We start from the raw sequence: 24,060 nt of genomic DNA on the forward strand, positions 1-24,060 counted from the left end.
TGGAGGTGCTTACTGCTTGTTGCGACTGACTTATCTCCCAGATCATACAAGAGGTACAAGCTTGGTAGAATTTTACATATGGAAAGGGATAACTTTTCTAGTTTGTTACAGGATTGTTCTAGGAGCAGAAGCGATCTTAATAGATTTGTTGCAACCTGATCCCATGACTTCCAAGATCTGAGAAGATGGTCAGAGTTTCTAACTCTTAGGTTGTAATGTGTGCTAAGATATCTCGTCTGAGCCTTCCTGTGGAACTCCATAGTGAAGCTATTGTAAAAGCAGTATCCCATACTGGTAGTTCTTAACATCTGCTTCCTCAGAGTTCCTTCTGCCTGTGGTCACTCTGACTTATAGTTTAACTCTTTTGGTTACATGTGTGGTAGAATATAAGGGTTATGGATCTAGGAAAGGAATTTTTCAGCTACAGTTGCATCTTACTTGCCAAGAGTTTGATATTTGGGGGGGGAAAAAAAAAAGGTCTGGACCTTTTATTTTCCTTTCAGTCTAGTCCCATCCCTTCTGTGAGTCTTAATTTTCTTAGGATTGGAGATGAAAGAGAAACCTTCCATCCTTTTCCTTCTCTATTTCTGCTTGCATATAAATGTTTTCTGTCTTGCTCTAAAATATCCTGGTTCTTAAATAAAGTCTACCTCTCTCTAATCCTTTTCCCAGAAAGACAAATTGCACATCTGTAATCATTGTTGGTGACTCTGAAGTAAAACTGTATTGGTTAAAAGTAAAAATGCTTTAGCCCGTGTAGAGATACCAGAACTGGTGGGTCAAGAGTGCCACATGATGCCATCCCAGGATGGCCTTTGAATGATGTTAAGTATGCTTTCTGTAGGGCAGCTGTGTGGAATTGAACGCCTTCAGCAAGGTTGGATATGTCTGGCAAGTAGCATAAAATGAAGTACAGGAAGCATTAAATTCATAAGTTCACATTATTGTGCATTGGGAGTTTCACATCCTGGATTCTCTGTGACTGGCTCTTTTCCTTGCACCTTCACTACACACATCATCACTAGGGCTGCCTTTAGTATTTAGAGATCCCCTTCATTGTTTCCCATTCTTTAGTATCTCCTAGAGTTGGAGTTTTGTGCTTCTCTCTGGTTCTGATCCAGCCATGGGATTAAACAATGGAAAAAATAGAAAGAAGTAGAAAGAAAGGGTGCCTGTTGAGGTTCAAAGGGAACTTGATCCAGGAGAAATTTAGTAAGACTATGTGTATGCTCTCATGTTGATGCAGAAATTCTGCCTTGGTTGACTTCTTTGTGGTTGCAGTCTATTCTTGATGAGTTTCTGAATTGTTTAGGAGCAGAAGCCAGACCCTGGAAGGAGGACTCTGGAGCAGTTACAAAGGTAGCAGAAAGAGGCCTTGCCAACCCAGTGGTGAATATTTCAGTATATTAGAAACTTGTTTGGGTCCATCTAATCGGTTTTATTTAACCTTTTGGAACAGACCCTGGGCATGGAGAACTAGACAGTAGGCTGGTGATTTGTCCAGTCTAATGTGTTTCTTGGTTCAATCACACTCTTACCTGTGAGGGATTTGGAAAGGAGGGGTTTCAGTTGTGTTTGAAATGGAAGAAGTGCGAGGGTTTGTGGTGGTACTCTTCACCAGTCCTGTTGTCTGTGCTTTTCTGTATGCTGGCTGTATGCTGAAAAATTTTATCATTTTACTGGCTACAGCTTAATGTGAAGTTGTGCTGTTGGGTGCAGAGCTGAACAGCGGTGGCCTAAGGACTCTCATGATCCCGCATCTTTCTCAGAATTGCAGTCCAGTTCAAACCACTCAGCGGCACTTCTGGAGCCAGCTTCCCTTCCAGTTTGAGAGCAGCTTTGGAAGCAGCTGCAGATTCTGTTGGGGGGGTTCTGCCCTTGTGTTAAACAGCATGTGATTTTGACGGCTGCTTTCAAGCCCTTTGATCTCTGGTGCTTTTGCTGCTGATTGATTACATTTTGTTCCCTCCTCCATTCCTGCCATCCTCCACTCTCCTTGCTCTCAGCAGCAACAGCAGAGCAGGGCTAGCCACATGGCATCTGCTTTTTGTCCCTTTTCAGTCCTGAGGAAAAAAACCAAAACAAAACAAATTATTTTTAAACATCAAAGGTCCATTTTTGTAAAAGAATCTTCCCATTAATGCTTTGGCTGTGTGTGGTTTTTGAAGCTGAAGAGAGAGGCTGGATAAAATCTGTGCCGGCGTCCCTTCGTTTCTTGGGCTAAAGATGGTTTACAGACAGCTGCATGCTGACTTTGATGTCAGAACATTAATTATTAGAAGGTAACTTTACACCAGATTCCCCATGAGATTAGAGCTCCCTGAGGTGGTGGGGAGGAGGTGGGTCTCCAGGGAGAGCTTGCTGCTGTGGAAAGCACAATAGCCACTACTTCACTTAAAATGAAATAAAACTTTTTCTCAGCTTACCTGCTTGCTTAGGTCCAGGGTGGTGACCATAGAGTGAACTGCATTCTTCCTGACACCTGGTTTTATCCCATAGACTGCCTAGTAGACCCTGCTGTGAATAGATGGCTTCAGCCTACTGGTGAGAAGCGCCTATCATCTCAACTTCGGTAGGAGAAGTAGAGACTTTGAAGAATGAAGGTGGCAAACCATAATGCAGCATCTTTGGCTGCTGAAAGATATTGCTGACAGAAATATGACAGCAAAATGCACAGCTTGCTTTGCTCTAGAGTTATGTAGCAGAAGGTAGAGACTGCGGTATGGTGGCCATTTATTATTGCAGGAGATAGTTACCTTTTGTCATGGTTGCAGAAAACACTAGATGTGCAGTGGACTGGGAAGTGAGTTGGTGTACCTGGTAGCCTCCTGGTAGTGGGAAGGTAGTTTTTGAATTCTGTTTGTGCTTTAGAATTGTTGGTGGCGCATTAAAATAAGGCTGTATTGAGAGTACTCAGATTGAGAGATGCCTAACTGGAATACCTAAGCGCGCAAATGGTAATGGATGAAGAAAGAGGAACAGGATGATGGCTGGACTCTGGGGAAAGAGAGAATTAGTAAAGCAACAGGAATAGATACCTCTTTCTCTCTGAAGAGCATTTCTCTCGTCTGTAAGGAGGCGAGATGTATGGTTGATTCCATGGGCTGTTAAGTACGTGGCAGAGGAGATATTATGATATTACGATGTGGCAGTCTTTGCATCCTCAGAGGCAAAATGATGATGTCTTTTGTTTGCTAAGCAGCGCTTAGTAGACACCTTGCGCTGCCCTTCTCTGATCAGACCCTGTCATGCAATTCTGGAACTGAGTTGCAGAAACTCTGAAAAACAAGCTCAAACCACCTGAATTATGTTTCACAAAACCTCACTCATTGCAGATCTCTCCAGAGGTCTCACTCTGTTATTGGGGGTTAGCTGAAAATTTAACATTAGGGAGTTCTTACTCTAATTGTGTATTTTTGCAGTCTTGTTAGACATGCACAGATATGGTGGTTCTTCTGTACAGATAAGTATGTTTCTTCATGTTAAGTAGTAGCTAAGTAATTTGTATTGGTTTGGAAGTTAAGAGACTCAGTGTTGACTGGGGAAACAGATAAAATTATAGACTTAGGAGCTAAAAGGTAGCTGTGTGTCTGTGCAGGACCAGTACAGGTATGCTGCAGAGAATTAAACAGGGACATCTTGGCTGGGTTTAAGTTGGAGGTCAAGAACAGGGCATTTCTGTCTGGAAAGTGGCAGATTTTGTATCACATCACATAGGTAGTTCTGGTAGGCTGGGCAATGGCTTTAGAGGGGAAGTTCCTGACTGTTTGCAGTACCTTGTTGGCAATGGAGACCCATTCATTTGAACGAAGATGTCTGGAAAGCGACACTTGAATGACAGTTCTAACATACAGTGGTCTGAAGCAGCGGCCCCACAGCGAGGAAGAGGGTGAACGCTTAGGACTGCAATATACATCTGCCTTCTGCTATTTCGTGATTTCTGATGTCTTGGCTGAAGTCTTTAGCTACTACCATCATTTGGGCAGTGACTGACGCTTTTCCTGTGGAATCCTGCTACTGTTAGGATTAGCTAAAGTGCTTGCTAGAGCCAATACTAAATGGTAAGTTTAGGATTTGCTGATGCAGACATTGGAATTCTCTCCATTGTATGCCAGCACCCTTCACAATGTGCCATAGGATATGCCTGCTCAGTCTTAGGGTTTTTTGATGGTTTTTGGAAAGAGGAGTCTATTTTCAGTATGTGTGTATTTAGAATGAAATGAAACTTAAGCCTGTTTGAGGAGATTGAAGCATACCTCATTATTGGGGAGGCCTGATTAATTCTCCTCTGGCCGCTGACATCGATCTGACCTTACCAGACCAGCCACAGGCAGCAGTTAGGACTGTTGTGCAACAGGCCCTTTCCCAGAGGGTGGCTCTGCACGCTCAGGATCACTCCTGCAGTGCTGGGCATTCCTCCCCCCAGCCCCAGGAAAGCTGCAATCAGGCTCCTTCACCCGCTAGTTAGAGATGACCCTGCTCAACTTTCTAAAAGTAGCCAAGGGTCCCACCCACACAACCTCGCTCTTTTAATTTCTCAAATTACCCTTTAGTGCCCACAAGCAGGGTGAACATTGCCTTGTAATTTGTGTTGTTGCTTTTGACAATTGAGGGAGACTCCTTCTGTTCCCAAGGGGCCTGTGCCTGGGGGGAGGGAGAATGCATGGAACAGATGGAAGGAGGACATTCGGGCATTAATTAGGATTGGAAAGAGTATATGAGGGGAGAAGAAATGGGCATCAGGTTTGTTCATATAGCCTAGAACTGTGTTAGGCTGGCAGCTGACTGTAAAGAAATGTTGCATTAACTATCAAAGTTTTTGTTCTCGTGGGGTTCTTCAGTCATGGACTGCTTCCCCCCTGCATCTCTTGTAGCCTGCAGTATGCTATTCCATTTGTTTTCAAGCTTTGTGCATTTAAACATTTCTGTGATTTAAAACATTTGAATTGTTCAAGAGCCAATAGGTGTAACTGCTTCTTGTGCATTTGACTACAGTAGTGGTTTATAGTCACCTACTGGCACAGCTGTTGTTTTTGACATAAGGGAAAGTAGCCAGTATCTAAGCTTTTCTAAATTGGGAGGGATACATAATGTCACTCTCTTCAGACACAGGGAATGCTGTTTCTCTGATATATTGGGGGTGGGTAGGGGTGGGATTTTGGTTTGGGATTTTGGGGGATTGTGGGTTTTGGTGTTATTTTTTCAATAACTGCAACCACAGTTACAGGCCAGGACACAATTGTGCTGAAAGGTTTGCCATCATGATATCCAACTCCCGGTTCTGGGCTCTGGAGGCAGGGGGAGCAGAGCGGCCAGGCTGCCTCTGCCCTGCTGAGCAGGTGAGAGGGTTGTCTTGGCTGTCTGAGGTCTGTGTGCTGCTTGAATGGCCTATCCTCAGCATCTGGGGTGTAGGGAAAGTTGCCAATAAATGTATTAAGTACTTTTATTGCAGCTAATGCATACGGTGAACTGTTCCTCTCGCATCTGTCTGCTTTGCCTGCAACAAAGGCTGATTTCAGTGCTAAGTACTTTGTAAGTGCAAAACAAAAGGATTTTCACTAAGGGAGCTCTCTGCACGCCAGAAGCCAGGTTAAAAATTTGAAATACATATGATGATACCCTGCAATGGCTCAGTTCAGAGAACTCAGCAGGTCAAAAACTACCTTACCAAAACAAAGGATTGTTCTCTAGAGCAAGAAGAAATGGAGTGAGCACTGGTTGGGAACTAGTGCTGTTGGTTCTGTGGCAATAGAACGTGAAGTGAAGAGAACGGAAGATACGATGTGGGCCAGGAGTACATGGCAGATGATAAACTTAAAAGGACAGTTTATAGTCTGTAGTACAAAGAATAGCACCTGTGTAAGTTGTATATTGCGTGTAGAACGGTAGGGAAGTGATTACATACGGAGAGGTTTGGAGTAAAACAGAGAGAGGTAGATTATGGTTTTGGGATAGGAGTAATTTCTGAGTACTTGTAACTAGCTAGAAATATGGTTCAGCTGCAAAATATCATTGTATTGTAAGTGAAGAGATTCCCCAGGCACTCTGTGGAAAGGAGTCGTCTCTCCTTATGTTAGGTATCTGACTGCTGAGGTTATTACCCTGAGCTTCCTATACTGACAGTGGAGAGCAGCTAACTGCTAGGGTGTGACTCATCTGACAATATAGATTCCTGCTGCTCGTTGGGAGGAATTGTGCCTCAAGCTCTATCAGCTATAAAAAATGGCAACACTGACAACCTCTGTATTGTTAGCTTGATCTTAGTGACATGAATTCCACACTAATGAGTGTATTTCTGTTTGCAAATACTGTCCTTTTACTTTTTCAGGAACTTTATAGCATAAGTAATGCATTTAAGACTAATGAAAACTTATTTTTATTCTTTAGCTTGTAGAACGAGAGCCACTTGTATGTCACCTAGACCTACTAGAACCACTTTCTGCTGGCCCAGAAGAGCTTCCTGATGAGTTTTTTGAAGTCACAGTGGATGATGTACGGAAACGTTTGGCACAGTTGCAGAGTGAGAGGCAAGTTCCCTTTCTGCTGGAAAGTGAGATTGCTCCATATCCTTTTGTTAAGCAGAGTGACACTATGCGTCTGTAGCTGGCTGTGATCCCTGGGTAAAGGGTTGTAGATAAGTTACTCATGTGGAATTAATGAATTAACGATCAGCACTGCAAATCTCCACCCTTTACGCCATTTGAGTTCAAGGGCTATGTCCTGTTTCTGTGACAGAACCTATGCTTTTGTGTGAATCAATTGAGCGTTTGTGCATGGGATAATTGTTTCATTTGGATGTTGCAAATTTCATCGTGAAGTGTCTGTGATGTCTGTGTGGTGATAAGTTTATCTGAGAACCTCAAGCTAATCAGGGATGGGCTCTCACTGAGAAAGGATTAAGAGAAAGATTCCTTCCCATGTTCTGCATTTCAGGGTTATTCAAAGCCACTTAACACCCCACCTCTTTTTCTTTCTTTCCTTCTCCCTTCTTCTGAAAGAGAAGCCATCACCTTTGTAATTAGATGTGCTCTTATTGCTAGAGGCCCAGAGTAGTGGTGAGTTCCTGCTACCTGTTTTGATCTGACTTCATGTTAGCTATTAGGAATTAAATGCATGGAATTTGTAATTTGTGATGGACAAACGTATAAGCTCAGTGATCCAGCTTCATAAGAATAAGTCTCACTGACTTCAGTAGTAGCTAGTAGCATTTTCAGCCAGTAAGAAACACCTTGTGTTTTAAGTAACAGAATTAACCTTTTATTAGATCTCATCAGAAAAGACCAACTTTGAGACATTGCCCAAATGGAAATAAAGCAAAATCAAACTTAGCCACAAATGAAGATGTGAGAATGTTTGGAACACACACAAAGAAGGGAAAGAAGTATAGGAAGCTGGACTAATAACTATGCATCTTACTGTTCCAGTAGCTTGCTGTCAAATATTCATGATTTTACTGTACTGTTATTCCAGTTCTGAACTGAAAACTCAGATTAAGATAAACTAGCCTCCCTGTCACATCACCATTTTCCTGTCTATATGTTCCATAAAGGAATTAATTTCATGAAAGTATTTAGTTTCAAGTGGATCATAACATTCCTTTAAACATCACAAGCATTCTCTGAGACTGTGGGACAGCCTACTTCATGCTGTAACTAAGTCTGAGTTGAACTTTTTACTTAGAGCTGATTTTTTTCCCCACAGGCCGCTGAAATCCACATGAGTACACAGATTGGCCTGAAAATTGCTCTGCCGCTTGTGGGTCTGGAGTATTTAGTGGTACAAATGTAGGGTCATTTGGTTGGGGGTTACTGGAATACAGCCCCCTCAGAAAAAAGACCTAATTTCCAAATTTGCTGAAGCTTGTAATCCCTTTTCCCCTCACAGCCAGGGATAAAAATAAAGGCAAGTTACACATGAAACTGATACCAGTTGGCTTCTGATCTCAGCTGGTGAATCTTAACAAAAAGTAGCTGCATACAATACAATATTTTAAATGCAATTAGAATTTAATTCTGACTTCATGAAGAGCTGAAAATTGGTGCAAATCAGCAATCGGTACACAAAGAAGGAATGGAATGGGTTAGTTTCATGTTTGCTTTTCAGATTGTGAGTTGGCACTTTCAGAGCATCTTGGAACGTGGTGTACCAGCTGACAGTTCTGGGTACAATTGGTGAAGTAAGCCTGTAGTTATTTTGTTCAGCAGCTGTTCCTGAGATACCTCGATGATTCTTAAAAAGAGGTCCTTCAAACTGTATAGGTGTAAGAGATTAACTTGCAAATAGTTGTGCAGAATTGCATGATCAAATGTTTCACCAAAATCTCGCTTAGTAATTCAGTTATTCAGAATTAAGTGTGAACAAGGAAAAGGGACTAAAGCTGAACATGGGATCTGTCTGATCTAAGCTTATTTCTTTGCTTACAGGGGAATACAGAATTGTTTTCTTGAATTTATTGTTTCATCTTAAATACAGGTAGTTTGTGGTGGTTTTGTTTTGCGCCCACTACTCCTTTTAAAACATCAGCCTACAATGCCAGATCTTGAATGATCTGAAACTTCTCATTTTTGTTTTGTTTCCCTGTTGCTAATTACTACCCGTTAATTTCTTGTGCCAGCATTGTTTTTCAGCTTCAGTACCTCTTCTCCCTTCCTGGAGTAATCGTGCAACTTTAGTGTCTGTTTTATTGGATTAGTAAGTCCATCTCTTCTTGAGTAGTCTAAGCAAATGTTCCCCTGCTGCTCTTAATATCTTTTCTGGCATCTGCTGTGGTGAACTTACTTTTAAACATGTACAAGAAAAGTAATTTTATACAGTTTTGTTGCTCATGCTCCATAGTTCCATACATGAGATTTTGGGGTTGGAACCACAGGAGGTGGGGGGAAAAAGCTGTGAGGGATGCATGGAACAGTTGAGCAGTTCTCATCAGTCCTGCTTGGACCTTTCGCTTTCTTAATAAAATAAAAATACATCTTAAAATCACAGAAGTGAAAGCTTGTCTTCTTCCCATGTATTTAGGAAACGCCTGGAAGAAGCTCCACTGATGACAAAATCTTTGAGGGAGGCTCAGCTGAAGGAGAAGTTAGAGCGTTACCCAAAGGTAGCTTTTGTTCTTTTTCCAGTCCCTCTGGCTAGTCCAGACTTGGGGGTTGAGTAGCTTTAGGAATGAGTTGTGATCAATAGGATCTTGAGCTACTTAAAAGAAGACTTTTCAAATTCCCATCCCTGTTAATTGTTTGTGGAACTTCTGTAACAGTTGGACCATGTAAAATCAGCTGTCATGTAATGATGTGGTTGAGTGGCAGGCAATATAGCTCCTTTTATTTTGTTTCAGATGTTTCAAACCCCTTATGTTGTGCGCACATCAGTCTGTATGACTGAGCTTTCCTAACTGCCTCTTTTCTGTAGACTCTGACATTTTGATAGTATCTTATTACAAGTTAAATGATAAGATGTTACAGATTGGAGATATCTTACTCTGCAAGTACAATTCTAATGCAGTATTTGTCTTTGGTGATTTATTGCAAAAAAATAAGAGATTAAGTTCCCAAGTTAAGTGCTTTCTGACCAATGATGGAAATGGAATGGTATGAGTTACCTCAGATCTATCACAGGAGGATTCCTGCTGCTATGGACACTTCAGAGGGCTGGTACACTATCTGTACCTGTCCATGGGTGACTTTCTACTTCATGCATCACCTAGCACAGGGAGCTCCTACTCTCTGAATAAGTGCTGCTGCATTGTACATCACACTGTTTCTATAGATCAGCTCTCTTACAGCCTGTGAAAGCCAGGCAGCCCACGTTTTCCAAGGAGCTGCACAGTATTTGTTAGCCAGTATGCTCTTCTACCCCTGTAGAGTAAATATCTCAAATATACCCATTTAAAAAAAACCCAAAACTTGCTTGCAAATTCTAAGCCAAGGACAGGTGTTACAGAACAGCCATAAGCAACTGACCTAATGTGCTTTGCCTCTAACTTAGGTGGTATTGAGAGTCCGTTTTCCAGACCGTCACGTTCTACAGGGGTTCTTCCATCCTAGTGAAACTGGTAAGAGCAATCTCCGCTTCAGTCTGTGTAGCTGCAGCTAACCTCTCTCATCATTGATTAGTTGCATGACAAAAGAGAGGGGCTCTGGACAGATCTTTCTGCTGTCCAGTGAAGTAATACTGCTCCCAAAAAGCAGCAGTAGCTAGTTACACTGTCCTTATAGGGCCCCTGAACGGGATGAGAAAAGTGTCTGGGGTAATTAACTTAGTTAAGGGGAGTTTATTTTCAGGACTACTTGATGGAGACTGTTAGGCTACTTGATGACAAAATAATTTGTGCTCAAGAAGTTGTCCCACTTGACATCCCATTGTTTGTGTCCAACTGGTATGTTACTGAGATGAGTTTACACACTTCCTCTATGTTAGCCCTTAAAAAGTTTTTGGGGAAAAACAACAACAGTCCTCCCCCAATCCAAAATAAAACCAAAAAAACAGGAAGAAGAAAAAGCTTTACCTACTGTAATAAGAATAACAGGGATGAACCTTTCTGCACCTCTCAGTTGACAAAAGGTGGTCAGACCATACACCAAGTAGCCCTTACTGCTGTTAATAGAGATCCTCTTATTCTCAGCTGGCAGTGATGGTTACCTACACAATTTTTTTTTATACTTTCGTATGGAACAAGAACTAATAACTAGTTACCGGAGTCTCACCTGGCTGGCCTCTGCAAATCTTGTGGCTGGTATTGGATTTCTTAGGAACAACTTTACTGGCATCCTTAGATTTTGCTAAGGGACCAGCGTGTCTTAAGTGTTTTTTTTTTTTTTTTGTTTGTCTGTTTGTTTTTCTCCAAGATATTTTTAACAGTGTAACAGTGTTCTTTTGAGGAAAAGGCAATCTACACACGTTGTAGAGGGCAATTCTGCTGTTGCAGGTTTGCCTTTTTTCCTCTCATCTGAAGAAACAAATGTAATTCAGTAAGCCTTTCTCTCCTTTTTTCACAGTTGGCATTCTGAGAGACTTTGTAAGAAGCCACCTTGCAGATGCAGACTTGCCATTTTACTTGTGTGAGTGTGCTGTTGGTAATATTTGGCCTTACTTTACAAAGCCTGTTTCTGGCTGTGGTGCATATGGGATCTTGTGATGCCATGAGGTATGACCTGGGGAGGAATTCCTTCCCTAAATACAGCCTCAGAGTTCATAGAACCTATTCACTTAGCCATGTTATGCTTCCACCTAATAAGAAGCCTATGTGGGCAGTGTGAATGTGTCACTCCTTTAAAGAGCAGTAATCCCTCCCATACCTGCTATATTTATTGTTTTGGTTGCTGGGTGGTCCTGTTTTGTAACTTGTTTTTTAACTTCAGTTATTGCACCTCCCAGAACCATCTTGAACGATGAAAGTTTGACACTCTTTGAGGTAAGGACTCACATGTATGCTCTGTGATTCTTTCTGACTTGCTGCTCTCCTTCACCCTGCCATATGCTTTAGTTACTTTTAAAAGAAGCCATGTAATGTTGTGATCCCTGTAGGCTTCTGCTTAGCCAAGACTAATGGAACCAGGTGTTTTGGAGCACAAGCTCTTCACCAGAAGAGGTCCACCTCGTGCAACAATATGCACTGGCATATTGTGGCAGAGTTGTGGGGGGGTTTGCATTGTTTCATACATACACTCAGTGCCTTATGGAATCTGAACTGTATTTAACCTTGAAATGTTATTACAAGAGCTGAGCTAATGTGAATTTGCTCTATCTGTAGTTGGTTTAATATAGTAGGAGATGTGAGACTGGATAGGTAACTGTTTTCAATTTCTCCAGCAGGAGGTACAGGCCATATTAGACAAAAATCTGACCTTTTTGATAATCACTGCATGAGAATTTACTTTAAGCCAGCTTGTACGTTTAGGAATATGTACTCTCGATGTGTAACTTTTCTCAAAGGCTGAAATTTAGCTTTTTTCAAATCCAGATTTCTGGAGGTTTTTTGCAAATGTCAGATAAGGTAGTCTTGAAGTCTCTGGTCAGAGACTCTTGGCTGTTTAAATCATACACGTGTTAAAGAGATTGATTGAGTGATTTTGCCAGTGACTTTGCCCCAGACTCATGCTGTTTAAAATGGGCTGTCATTCAGAACTTCATGGACATTTGTAGAGTGATGCTCTGAAGATCACTTGCAGGGTAAAGGGTCAAGCAGACTGCAGTGAGAGTTTTTGCTTGATACCCCTGATGGAGCAGAAGGGGTGGGGCAGGGAGAAGGATAGAGAAAGGGACTTTTCAGGCAGCATGGTGAATTAGGTAGGGATTAGCATGCCTCTGAAGTTGTTTGTAATGGAGCTTTCCAAATTCCACAACTTCCTGACCAGGCCATGTGGAAGAGATACATATGCAGCTGCTTTTAGACTATTGAATGTTCAGGGAAGCAAAGTGTGGACCTCTCTGTTTGCAGTGGGAAGTCTCTCCCCTTCCTAACACCCTGTTAAGAATTCTTTGCTGAAATTTGAAGTTTTGGGAGTGGTTTTGTTGATGATGGAGTTCCTTGTATTGTCACCATGCAGGTGACAGGTTTAGCTTCCTAGGGAGTCTTGAGCTTCTTGGGGATCACAGCCCTGTTTGGTTCTGTGGTTCGAGAATTGCTATGCAGTAGCTCTTGGCCTACACCCAGCTTTACAGCCTGAGGACCGCTCTGTTTCTATCAGCCTTCCTACTCTCTACTTGACCATGGCCTCTGTTCAAATGTGCAGTGTGCATGGCTGTGCTTCTCCCACTGACAGGAATGGGACAGTGTATGTGTCGGTAAGACATAATGTCATCATGGGTGGGGAGAACAATGATTTTTCTTTTCAAAGCCATTTTGTGTATTTTAATTAATAATGAAAACAGCAGTGGAAAGCGCTTTGTGTTTTTTGAGCCAGGACATTTTGCCGTTCAGGCATGAAGGCAGTTCTCCCAGCTTCCTCTGACTTGTGCCATCTCACTCACATCTGCCACCCAAAACACTTGTCTCAAGGCACACATGGTAACCATGATGGGAAATGCAAAGGACAAATCTTGTCTTCAGATTTCTGAGAAATCCCACGAAGGGGAAACTGGCTGTGGTTGCATTGCTAATGATATATTTGGAAAACATTCAGAGGAACAGCAGATAATAAAAAATGTTCTGCACTTGTTAGTTCTGAGGCAAAGGAAGCAGCTGTAGAGCTGTGACTAGTACAGACTGGTCTGACATGACACAAGCACACTACTCTCAGCCTCTGTCTCTTTTTCTTTTTTTTCTTTCTTTTTTTTTTGGTCCTAGGCTGTCATGTCTGAGCACATCCCTCACCTAGAGTTCCTTTACATACATTTTCTACCGTGCTTTTTGGAAAGCTTTTTTAATCATTCCAAAGCATGGTGTCTCTGCAGCTGTCACCAATAGAGCTCTCCTGTATAAAATGGGTGTTTTTCTGTCTTTTTTTCTAAGATTTGGCTGGGATGTATTCCCTGACTTCCTGTCTCAGTCTTCAGACTTGTGTCCCTACAAAATATACTGCTTTCTTTTCAGTGTCTCTGTAGGAAGTGATACTCTTCCCCCACCCCGTATGCCACGTTTTCCCCTAGAATCTCATGGGCTTCAAGTTTTGGCACTATTTATTTTTTCTTTAAGGTGGGCTTTTTGCTTGTTTGTTTTAAGTACATCCTAGGTGCTGAAGACTCACAATCTGCCTCTGTAATGAACCTTTTACTTTTCTCAGTTCATTTTCTATTGGATGTTTTGTTGCTTCTTTGAATTCAAGGTACTTACTTTTCTGATGCTGCTTTCTTCCATTGTTTTTGGTCACTGTTGGAAAATACCCTGTCTGCTTATGTGCCTGTCCTTGCCACCTTGAAATCTCCTGTGACCATTCTTTTCCACTCTTTTGGTTAGCTTCTAAATCCTTTGCATACCATACTCATTCCACACAGAAAAGGAGGTTTCTCTGCCTTTTCAGTAAACTTGAATGCAGCACCCTCTTTACTGACCTGTATCTGCCTCTTATTCATCCAGCCTCTGATGCCATCTCTGGTCTTCATTGTTAGCTTTGGTCTGTCTTCTAAATAAAGTTCAAAATCCTCTGCTTACCTATATTTACCCCTTGCCCACTTCCCCCTCTCCCACAACGCTGCTGGTTTTTCTTTTTGTTTGTTTGTTTTTTTCCAGCATACATCTAATGTTTCTCTGGATGTCTTCTGAAACATAACTTGTTCAGTGAAACACCACAGAAATAATTACGTCTCCCTGTCTTTGAATCACAAACTTTATGGCAGGAATTTTGTTTAATTTGCTGTGTAAAAGCCTTTGTTCCGTACCTGGCACCATTACTTCTGCTTGTTACATGTGTGGCAATTTCCTAGTTTCCTAGTTGTGACATTTACTGTGGAATTCATTCCTCGCGGCAGCTCTGTGAAACATAAAAACTGTGTTAAATTAGTGCTCTGTAAAGACTTCGAGGTGCCTTACAGCCCAGTCTTTTAGACTCCTTTAGAAATCACAGCTTGGTGAAGAACCTGGTCAATTTTAGTGTCAAGCATCTTCAATTTGTAGTGGCTTTCCCAAGATTGAACTGCTTGCTGTGTCACATGGCAAAGGTGCAAAGCCTTGACATTAGTACAAAACTGTGACTGTTCATAGAATCATATTGCAGAATCATAGAATGGTTTGGGTTGGAAGGGACCTTGAAGATCACCTAGTTCCAAGCCCCCTGCCATGGGCAGGGACACCTTCCACTAGACCAGGTCACTCAAAGCCCCATCCAACCTGGCCTTGAACACTGCCAGGATGGGGCATCCACAACTTCTCTGGGCAACCTGTTTCAGTGCCTCACCACCCTCACAGTGAAGAACTTCTTCCTTACATCTCATCTAAATCTACCCTCTTTCAGTTTAAAGCCCTTGTCCTATCACTACATGCCCTTGTAAAAAGTTCCTCTCCAGCTTTTTTGTAGGCCCCTTTAGGTACTGGAAGGCTGCCATAAGGTCTCCTGGAGCCTTCTCTTTTCCAGGCTGAACAACCCCAAGTCTCTTAGCCTGTCTTCAGGGGACAGACGTTCAAGATAATGGTGCTTGAAAGCTGAAAATTCTCCTGCAAATTGACTGTTTCAAGGGGTGATTTTTCTCATTTCTCACTTCTTCTGCGTCAACACAAAAGAATAACAACATCCAATTAAGATAAAGGGTGGCAAATCCAAAGTTGATTTAAGAAATTTTTTTCATGCACCATGTAATCACAGTGTAGTCTAATTAAACTGTAATTAGAAAGTGGTTGTGTTGAGAATTTGGGCATAATTAAAGAAAAATGGATTTTTAAAGCATAATCTAGGTATACAGAATCATTACAATTTGCAAAATGAGGAAAGCAAGTAAAATCTCATGCTTAATATTTTTTAGGGATTGTAGCATGACATGAAGAGATTATTATCACATTACTTAAGTCATATGACTTGGCATTTTCTTCTTAACCAGCTGGCTCTGTGTAGGTAAATGTAGTGATGCATGTGTGAGGAAAAATAATTTGAACTTCATATGCATCTCAATGAGCTCTTGGGCTGATTGTTACTACTCTGGAGCAAAGTCTTAAGGTGATGAAATCATCAGCTCATTACTGAATAGTAGTCAAAACTGAAACAACCTCCTTCCCCAAACCCAGAATACTCAGAACGAAATAGATAATAAAGAACACCACTGTGTCATTGTCTGAAACCAGGATTTGCTTGCATCTTGAATAATGCTTGCAGATCCAGTCTCTCGTCTTAAAAAGGAGCTGGTAAAGGTGCGGAGAAGGGGAATAAGGATCATCAGAGGCTGGAATGGCTCCTGCGTAAAGAATGACTAAGTAGGGTAGGACTTGTCAGTCTGCAAAAGATGTGACTGGCAAAGAAATAACATATAAAGGAGAAGCTGAAAGGGATTGATTTCTTACTCCGTCCAGTACAAGAGTGGGTGCCATCAAGTGAGGAGAGCAGGAGCTAGAATGGGTGGAAGGAGGTAGTTGTTCATACCACAGGAAACTGAAGTGTGGAATTCCTTGTCACAGGGTGCTATATACTAAAAGTATATACTGGTTCAAGAGAAAGTTGGACGCTCTACTGAGAGTCTCTCTTAATATATAGAAACCATCTCAGGAAGCTTTTGAACTGAAAATCGTTGCTAGCTAGTAGTGTTAGGGGAAAGTATCCCATGTAAGTGAAGAGCAAGGATAGTCTTCTCTGTGCATCTGTGTTTTTTGGATACTGGCTGGACTGAATAGACTTTTGGTCTGCATACAGTTGTTCTTGTGTCTTCTTGTATTGCTGGAGGTGGACTGACCAGGCTACCTTGGCAACTTACCTGACCCGACAGCAATCCCTATATTGACTCAACTACCCTATAGATTGAATGCTAATGGACTAAAACACATGAAACAATACACAAAATTTCATGTATAGCAGAGGATTTAAACTGGTATATATAACTTGTTTCTTTGAATATCCTGGGATAATTAAGCCTTTGTAACTTTACTGCCTGTTAGGTGTTTAAGGTTTGGGTTTTTTAAGCTTTATGATTTCATTAACAGAACTATTTTGTATATAATTCTCCAATTTTAATAAAAAGAAAATACAGACTGTATGAGCCTTAGAGTTCTGGAGAAAACAGCTGATAATATCAGTGGAATTTGTTAGATTTTTCCCTTGCTATTTGACATCCTGTGTAACATTTCATGTCTGTGAAAAAAAGATGCAAAGTATAAGCACCTTGTTCATGAGGTGGTGTGTTCTTCTGTACTATGCAAGTGATGATTTGACACATATAGGTAATGGAAAATAAGTATGTGAAACAATAAGGGCACTCCAAACTCCTTCTAACCAGGTGTCCTGCAGAAGCTTTTTTTTTTGCATACTAATTTTTATTCTTTCTTGAGGTGTTTCTGCTGAAAACCCTAAGGTGGATGTTTGTCATTTTAAAGGAACTTTATCTGAGTAATTTAGGCAGTGGATGCATAGCTGCTGGTTACAGCTGAGTCAGCTGAAGAGACTGCTGCCCCAGTTATTCTCACAGCTGTCACCTAGGCTACTATCTGTTTCATTCTACATGAGTTGGATAAATATAAACAGTTTAAATAATAGACATTTGTAGGCTCAGGTCTCTTGACTGAGGTGGGTTAGAGTCTCATAACATGCAAATCCAAGTGATTGTTAGTATTTTGCAATGAGCGGTAGTGGTGGGCTGAAGGAAGTAACCTTTTCAGGGGTATGTTTTTAGCTGGAAGGGAATGTGTGTCTGCAACATCATGGAAGTAAAGGTTTTGCTCACATATGTCGCTCACACCCTACAAGAGTTTGCTGTTGCAGTTATGCCAATGGACCCAAGCAAACTTTCTCTGCAGGCGACCTTGCTAAAGTTCATGGTGAGTTTAAAGAACTCACTTTTGAGTTTTGTATTTTTTCTCCTGCAGTTCAGTATATAAACTTTGCAAAGTTTATACTTGTAGCGTACCTTGTCCCCAAAGCCCATGTGGTGCAGAAACCTCAGATGGTTGGAAATGTGTATGCAGTTATAGGTATTTAACTTTCCAGATTTTTTCACCATGCACATTCAGTGTGACATTTCAAAATGCTATTGTTTTCAAAAGGTTATCCCCAGAATTAGGAAAGCCCATCCGGTTCGTTACAGCTGATTTGCAAAAATGAGTTGATGGTGAAAGGAGCAGGCCAGAGCATTTTTGTAATCAAGTTTTTTTCGTAAAAAAAAAAAAAAAAAAAAAAAAAAAAAAAAAAAAAAATTTCAAATTATTCAGGGAGGCTTTAGCCTTGACTGCAGGGCCCTAGGGCATTGGAAATGAGTGCATGATTTGACCCAAATGCTTGAGGCTAGCAACACTGCTCTAATGAGGTAAGCAAAGTAGCTGTTTAGCAATAAGGGAAGATGTGTCGCTAGATTGGCAAGAAACAGCAGGGGAATTGATTTGTTTGAAGAGCAAAGAAATACCTGTATGTTCAGGGTGAGGTGTGAGAAGGGAGAAGGCTGCAAGGGGCTGAGGCGACTTGGAAGGATAAAATAGGGTGAAGAGAGGGAGCAGAAAGAAATGTGGGCCTGGATAGGGTTGGGTTCCACTGTCTATAGAGTTTTAGATTTTGGGGCAATGGCTTCTGTGCTGCCAGGAATGTGTGCTGAGGGAAGGGCACACAAATATGTGCATTAAAGCCCTGAAGTTGTTTGATGCAGCTGGGTGTAAAATGGCCATTATGTAAAATGGGTTTACAGATTGAAAGAGCTGTATTTCATGCCAGTGGCCATGTAGCCTGTGTCCCTTGCCTGAGGCCCTTAAGCCCTTTCAGGTCATGGTCTGTTATGGCAGGAATGATTCTGTGTGTTTATAAACATTTTATTTGGATGAAGCATCAAACAGGAAAAAAACAGTTCCTGCCGAGAACTTGTCATGCCATTCTGGTTACCCGTACTGGTTGTCAGAGACCACAGTGCTCTAACTTACTAGGATGGTGCCTCATCCCAGTTTAGGTCAGCTGATTCTGGGTGAAGCTTTGCTCCGCATTACCGGTGTAAATCCTTTTTCATCTTTAACTTTCCCTTGAGTCAGTGAAGGCCCTGTGCTCTAATGTCTTCTGCTTGGATAGGCTTTCCCTTCTGCTGCAGATCTGAGTGCTTGGCAGGGGCTGAAGGGGGCTTTCTTCTCTGGGAAGAAATGGGTGCGGAAGTTGCTCTGGCTTTCCTGTCCCTGGCAACTGTGTTATTGTTGGATGCCCTTTTTATAGGCGGCTGTTACTAATTGGGCTGCTTTGCCTCAGCCTCAGTGCTCTTGGTAAAAATGACACTGGCCCAGACCAGGAGCAAGAGAGGTGATATTTCTGGTATTGGGCCAGGTGGGGCAGCACTGGGGACAGGACTTGCTCACTGCTTTTCACTTGCTCTCTAGTATTGCCTTCCAAACTATGAAATCTTCAGTCTGGGAAGAAGTTTGTGTGGGTTGGTATCGACACTCTGCAGGGCTGAGGGGTGCAGAGCAGGCTGCAGTGCCTGGTCCTGCACTGGATCGGGTTAGGCTCTGTATGGGTGGGTTAGGTGAAGGCTTTGCCCCTTTCAGACATTGTGTGGTGTGTAGAAGGGAAACCTTTTGTACTTTAGTCAGAGCTCCCTTTCTGTTTCCATTATCTGAAAGGAAAGAGATGAAAAGACTGAGCTGCTCTGTAAAGATAGAAGGCATAAGGTTAAGGTATTTTGTTAAATGTGTGGCTTTCAGGCTGGGGGAAGAGGAGCTTTTATGCTCAGGTGACCTTAGAGCACCCAGCATCTCCGTAGTGTGAGAGCTTGTTCTGGAATAATGCTGTGTTTTGATACATAGGATGCAAATGTGAATGAAGTGCTGTGGAGTGTATGGTTCTTCCAGACATTGTAGGGAAAAGAAAGCAGAGGTAAAGGAATGGAACAGCTTATTTCTCAAGCTTTTTTGAGTTTTGGGTTTTTTTGGAGGATGTGTGAAAGGTTGAGGAGGAGGTTGTCTTTATCAGTAGTACAGCTCTTTAAGTTTGTCTGGTTTTAGCATGTAACTGCCAAAATTCACAGCTTTTGCTCCAAGTGCTGTGTGTCAGTAGTGTTAGCAATAGCCTCCTGGAATGCTTTGCACCTGATGTGATTCCCTTGCAAAGATGCCTGCACATAACCTGGCATTTGATTTTAATGGGATGTTTCTTAGATGACTAGAAACCTATGTTTCTATTCAAAACATGTCTTCCAAAACAGGTACTACTGTGTTGTATCTAGCTATTCTGGATTTCTTCAACATTTACCATCCATGTTGTCAGGCTGTTCACTTTTTCATACGCGTCTTACCTGAGCAGAAGATAACACACCAAAATAGAGGTAGACCGTAGGTGCTTTGTAGAATACTGCTGGAGTGTATATTCATTATTCAGGAATGAAGTGACTTTCAGAGGAAGCAAAGGCAATTGTAAGGAAGTTTGCACTGAAATCTAAGTATCTCAGTGATAACTGTGAGCTGTAATTGAAATCGTGTAAGCCTTAGAATCCTAACTTTGAGACATGAGATTTTGTCTAATTACTCTCTTCCATATATGCTTTTCCATTTTTTTAATGTAGTTTATTCTCCTTTTGCTCTCAGGAACTTCTTAGATTCTTGTTCCCTAAGTATGGTGCTTAAACTCTTGAGAGACAGAAAATGAGAAATAGTTAAGAAAACCAAAGAGTAAAGGAATAGAGGCTGGCTTATGGCTTCTGCACGGTCCATTGTTGGTTTTCTAGGTTGCCTCGTGTCTTCTCAAAATATATGATGCTGTCATGTCTAAATGTAAGTGGACTGTTATTATTACTTTTAAGCAGGACTGTGACAGAGAAGCATCCAATTATTTGTTCCCTTCAGTTTAGTCATAGGCTGTTTAATTGCCTTCTGTTTTCTCCTCTTCTTTGAGAAATGCCTTGGTACATAGGGAATTCTAGCAGCATCCTCCAAGGATATGGGAATTCTCTTGATGAACTTCAGAAGGATTTTCTAGAAATTTATGGTCTTTGCTGAGACTGTTGGAGGCAGAGCCTGCTTGAGCTCCAGCACAGAGTGTTCTGGACATTGACTACTGCCAGCCTAGATGTTTTAGGAACTTATTGTCATGGAGACTGCATGATTTCTGATGGTATCACAAGCCCACCCTCTGCTAGGGTAGAGGGTAGAGTTGCTTGTTCTGTGATATGACTGGGAGCTGGTTGGTTGGGATTGCTTGTCCAATGTCAGACACGATTCACAGACTTGCGCTACCTTTCCCAGGTCTTGAGTTAGCAGTAGTAGGCTATCCTGTGCTCTATAGACTGACTGCCTTGGTGCTGTCTGTAAGAAAAAAGTGCATGGTGTCTGAGACAGTAAAGTGAGCACATTTGAGCATTCAAATATTTATAAATGACTGAAGTTTGTGCTGAAGCCAATAACAGGAGTCCCTGCAGATGGTGGAGTACCATATTATCAACACTTCTGCTCTCTTTCCACCCTCTCACTCCATTCAAGCTGATAAGATTGGAACCACATTCTAAATCTGATCACTTACAATGGAGGGAGAACCTTTACACTGCAAGCAAAACCAGGAAAAAAAGACAAATATTGTCAACTTGTTTGCCAAGATACTTGGGCTGAAAGAACTGTCTGAAGTGAATTCTCCTAAAATATGTGTGTATTTACAGTATAGTGAGCACACAGATTGGCAGCAACGTGGAGTTTTTGGAACCCATAAAGACTTCAAGGCATTGCTTTGATTTTTTGTTATTGCTGTTTTTGCTGGCTGCCTTATCCTCATGTCCCTTGAAGTGTTTTATAATGTTCTGCTCTCCAGAACTGATCAACTGCAGGCTTCCCTGTTGTAGCACTTGGCTTTGGGTTCCTTACAGCTCTAGTCGCTTGTTTGTATTTTTCTAGGCTAGCTGAGCTTTTCGGAGTTGCTTCTTAGCTTCTTTCTCCTCCCAGAAACAGGCATTCGTGTAGTGCATATCTGGGGTGCGTTAGTGGAAAAAAATAATTGATTGCTGAGTTAATACTAGGAAACAGTTAGCAGAAAGTAAGAATACCAGCCATTGGAAAAGTCAAGGCAGCAAAGAGGGCAGAGGGCCATCTGTCTTCAGAGGAGTTAAAAGAATCCACAGGCTTCCACATAAATATTTAGATCTTCTAATCAGATCTTAGAGTGCACTTAGTGTTTCCTCTGGCGTGTACTGTGGGGCAGAAATCCAGAAGAGCTGTTTGTTCCTTTCTTTGCCTTTGGTTCTGTTTCCATATCCTATTTGTTAATGCCAGTTTGGGCCGTACATCTGGCATGCTTGTTCAGTGAAGCCGACTACGAATTGAGCAGTGTGAAGCCTTCTCTGCTTTTGGCAAGAGTCTAAATGCAATTTCAGAAAAAATTACTTCATCCGAGTCAGTCTGTCGGAAGTATTTCCAGTGGCAGGCCTTGTGGTTATTCCAGTCGCTAGCAAAGAAATTTGCAATTAATAGTGAAATTCATCCAGCCCAGAGGATGGCATTCACCTTCTTATATGAAGTCTTAGCCCTTTACTTACTGTTCAGGATTTTCTCATCTGACTGGATTTTGGTAGCAGTCTTACCTCCTGTTTGTCTTATGAGGTGTGTTAACCGTCTGTCTGTACTTGCTTCTTATGCTGACTTCGAGCAAGAGTAGGCACTTCAGTCCGGATGAGGGCCTGCCTTGTATGACTGAGTTTAGAGTGGAAATTCTGCCTAAAATGTTCTCTCTTCCTCTGTCAGTTTCAGAGGCCAGATCTTTCTGATCTCAGCTCAAGGGCTCCATGAATGCTCTTTATACCTGGATTCCTTAAGTAACCTTCTCAAAATAGTGCTTGCAAATCTTATCTTTTGCCTTATGAATTTTAAAGGTCCCCAGCTCTAGCTGGATCAGACCTCCTCTGTATTGGCTGCAGAATATTCATCTTCTTTGGCAGTTGCAGTCCACATTGAGCAGCTTTGTTCTCAGGTTATAAACACGAACCACTTAGTCAGTTTGCCCCTTTCACCATGTCTGTAGTGTTTATTTCTGTTTCAGCGATGCTTTGCAGTCTTGCTGGAGAAGCTTTTGATCCACCGGCTTTCCGGTTGAATTTTCCAAGAGCTAGTTTATGTGTTTGGGGTGTGTGTACTATGCAGTATTTCATGTTGGTAGCTTGGGTTTCTCCTTCCATGCGCGTGTTCCTTTGAAGTGCTTATTTTCTTATTCATCTTTTAACATCAAACTAACAGCAGACCTGTGGCACTCTAATCTTTTCAGATCATGTAACGGAAAGAATGCTTGTCATTCTGGCAGCTGCAAGTTCCCCTTAGACAGCAGTCTCTGCCTGGTCTGAAAGCATCACTCTGTCAGTGAACAGAATAACTGCATGGTAATAATGTATATTATTTTGCAATACTCTGTTCTAGGATTTTTTGAATGTGTGTGTCTGGAGATACCTAGTGAAGCAGTAAGTATTGAGACGTTATTTGGGGAGGGTCCTGCCTGAAATGTTTTCTGTGCTCTAGAGAACAAGTTACTAAAACATGCAGTAGAACAAAGCAGAAATGTTTCTCTTGTGTGTCGCAGCTGGATTCACAGGGGAATGTTGTTCTAGTGCAGATATTTTTATCATGGAATGCAAGATGCAGTAGCCCCAGTATACCACTCTACAGCCAGGATGCCCTGCTGTCATAAACCACGCTCACCACTATGGTGTCTGAGAAACTGCACTCTGCGTGTCTGAAATAAAACTTCGAGTTACTTAGCTACATGGTTTCAGACTAAATGTGGCTTTGTGAGTAACTGACTGGTCTTCAGGTTTCAGAAATGGAAAGCGTTCATTTAAACTTCTGCAACTGTAACTAAGTAAATTGATGAAGCTGTGCTATTTAGATCTTTTTAAAATCTGAGGAGTTGGATATTTGGAATGATATCCTTAAGGGGGGGGTGGGACAGTAAGCAGAACATTGGCTTCCTCCACTTCTTGCCTCATCAGTGACTTTCTGATTCCTTCGAAAGAAAGCTGTCCTGTGATTAAGGCCTTGGATGGGACTCTGGAGACATATACGTAGTTCTCATTTCTGCTACTGCCATCCTGTGTGACTCTGAATAAGTTATTTAATCGCTTCAGGTCTCAGTTTTTCATTTGTAGAAAAAAAAAAAAAGCAAACCAAAAAACCCCCAAACCCGAAATCTCATACTTTATTACGTTTTTATTTATATTGCATGTTGCTGCTTGTTACACATATATAACTGTACAACAGGACACCATTTTAATTTGGATCTCTAGGTGCTGGTGCAGTAAAAATAATAATCTAACTGTACATTGTAAATATGCCTTGCACAGTGTGATTTGAACATTATAATTTGATAGATTAATAGCATCTATTTTCCCAGTCAGAATGGTATTGTATCTTTGGCTGGAAATCAAAGCAGCAAGGAAGAGAACTGCTGGATATTTGAGTATAGTAACTAGCTGTTGACGCATTCATATTGTAGTAATTCTTCACATATAACTGAATGGAGTTTTTTTAATATTTGTTTCAAACAGCCTATGATTCTTCCA

General features: G+C 41.6%; 1 protein-coding gene across 13 annotated transcripts in view; it reads left to right on the forward strand.

Moving 5' to 3' along the window:
- The window catches only part of ASPSCR1 (ASPSCR1 tether for SLC2A4, UBX domain containing), a 50,158-nt gene that overhangs the window by 16,499 nt on the left and 9,599 nt on the right, over window positions 1-24,060 (forward strand). For 8 of the 13 annotated variants that reach the window (XR_007507583.1, XR_007507579.1, XM_049813442.1 and 5 more), the window contains 5 exons: window positions 6,388-6,527; window positions 9,016-9,097; window positions 9,982-10,048; window positions 10,992-11,054; window positions 11,355-11,407. Coding sequence is in view for 8 of the 13 variants with exons in the window: in XM_049813442.1 (XP_049669399.1) it covers window positions 6,388-6,527; window positions 9,016-9,097; window positions 9,982-10,048; window positions 10,992-11,054; window positions 11,355-11,407 (405 nt within the window). In the remaining 5 variants the exon portion in view is untranslated. Of the gene's footprint in view, window positions 1-6,387; window positions 6,528-9,015; window positions 9,098-9,981; window positions 10,049-10,991; window positions 11,055-11,354; window positions 11,408-22,921; window positions 22,963-23,081; window positions 24,034-24,060 lie in introns of those variants that run through there. The other 5 variants (XR_007507580.1, XR_007507582.1, XR_007507581.1 and 2 more) reach the window with 2 other exon arrangements.

The sequence above is a fragment of the Accipiter gentilis genome, chromosome 10 (assembly GCF_929443795.1).
Source record: "Accipiter gentilis chromosome 10, bAccGen1.1, whole genome shotgun sequence".
In the NCBI taxonomy this organism is placed as follows: Eukaryota; Metazoa; Chordata; class Aves; order Accipitriformes; family Accipitridae; genus Astur; species Astur gentilis.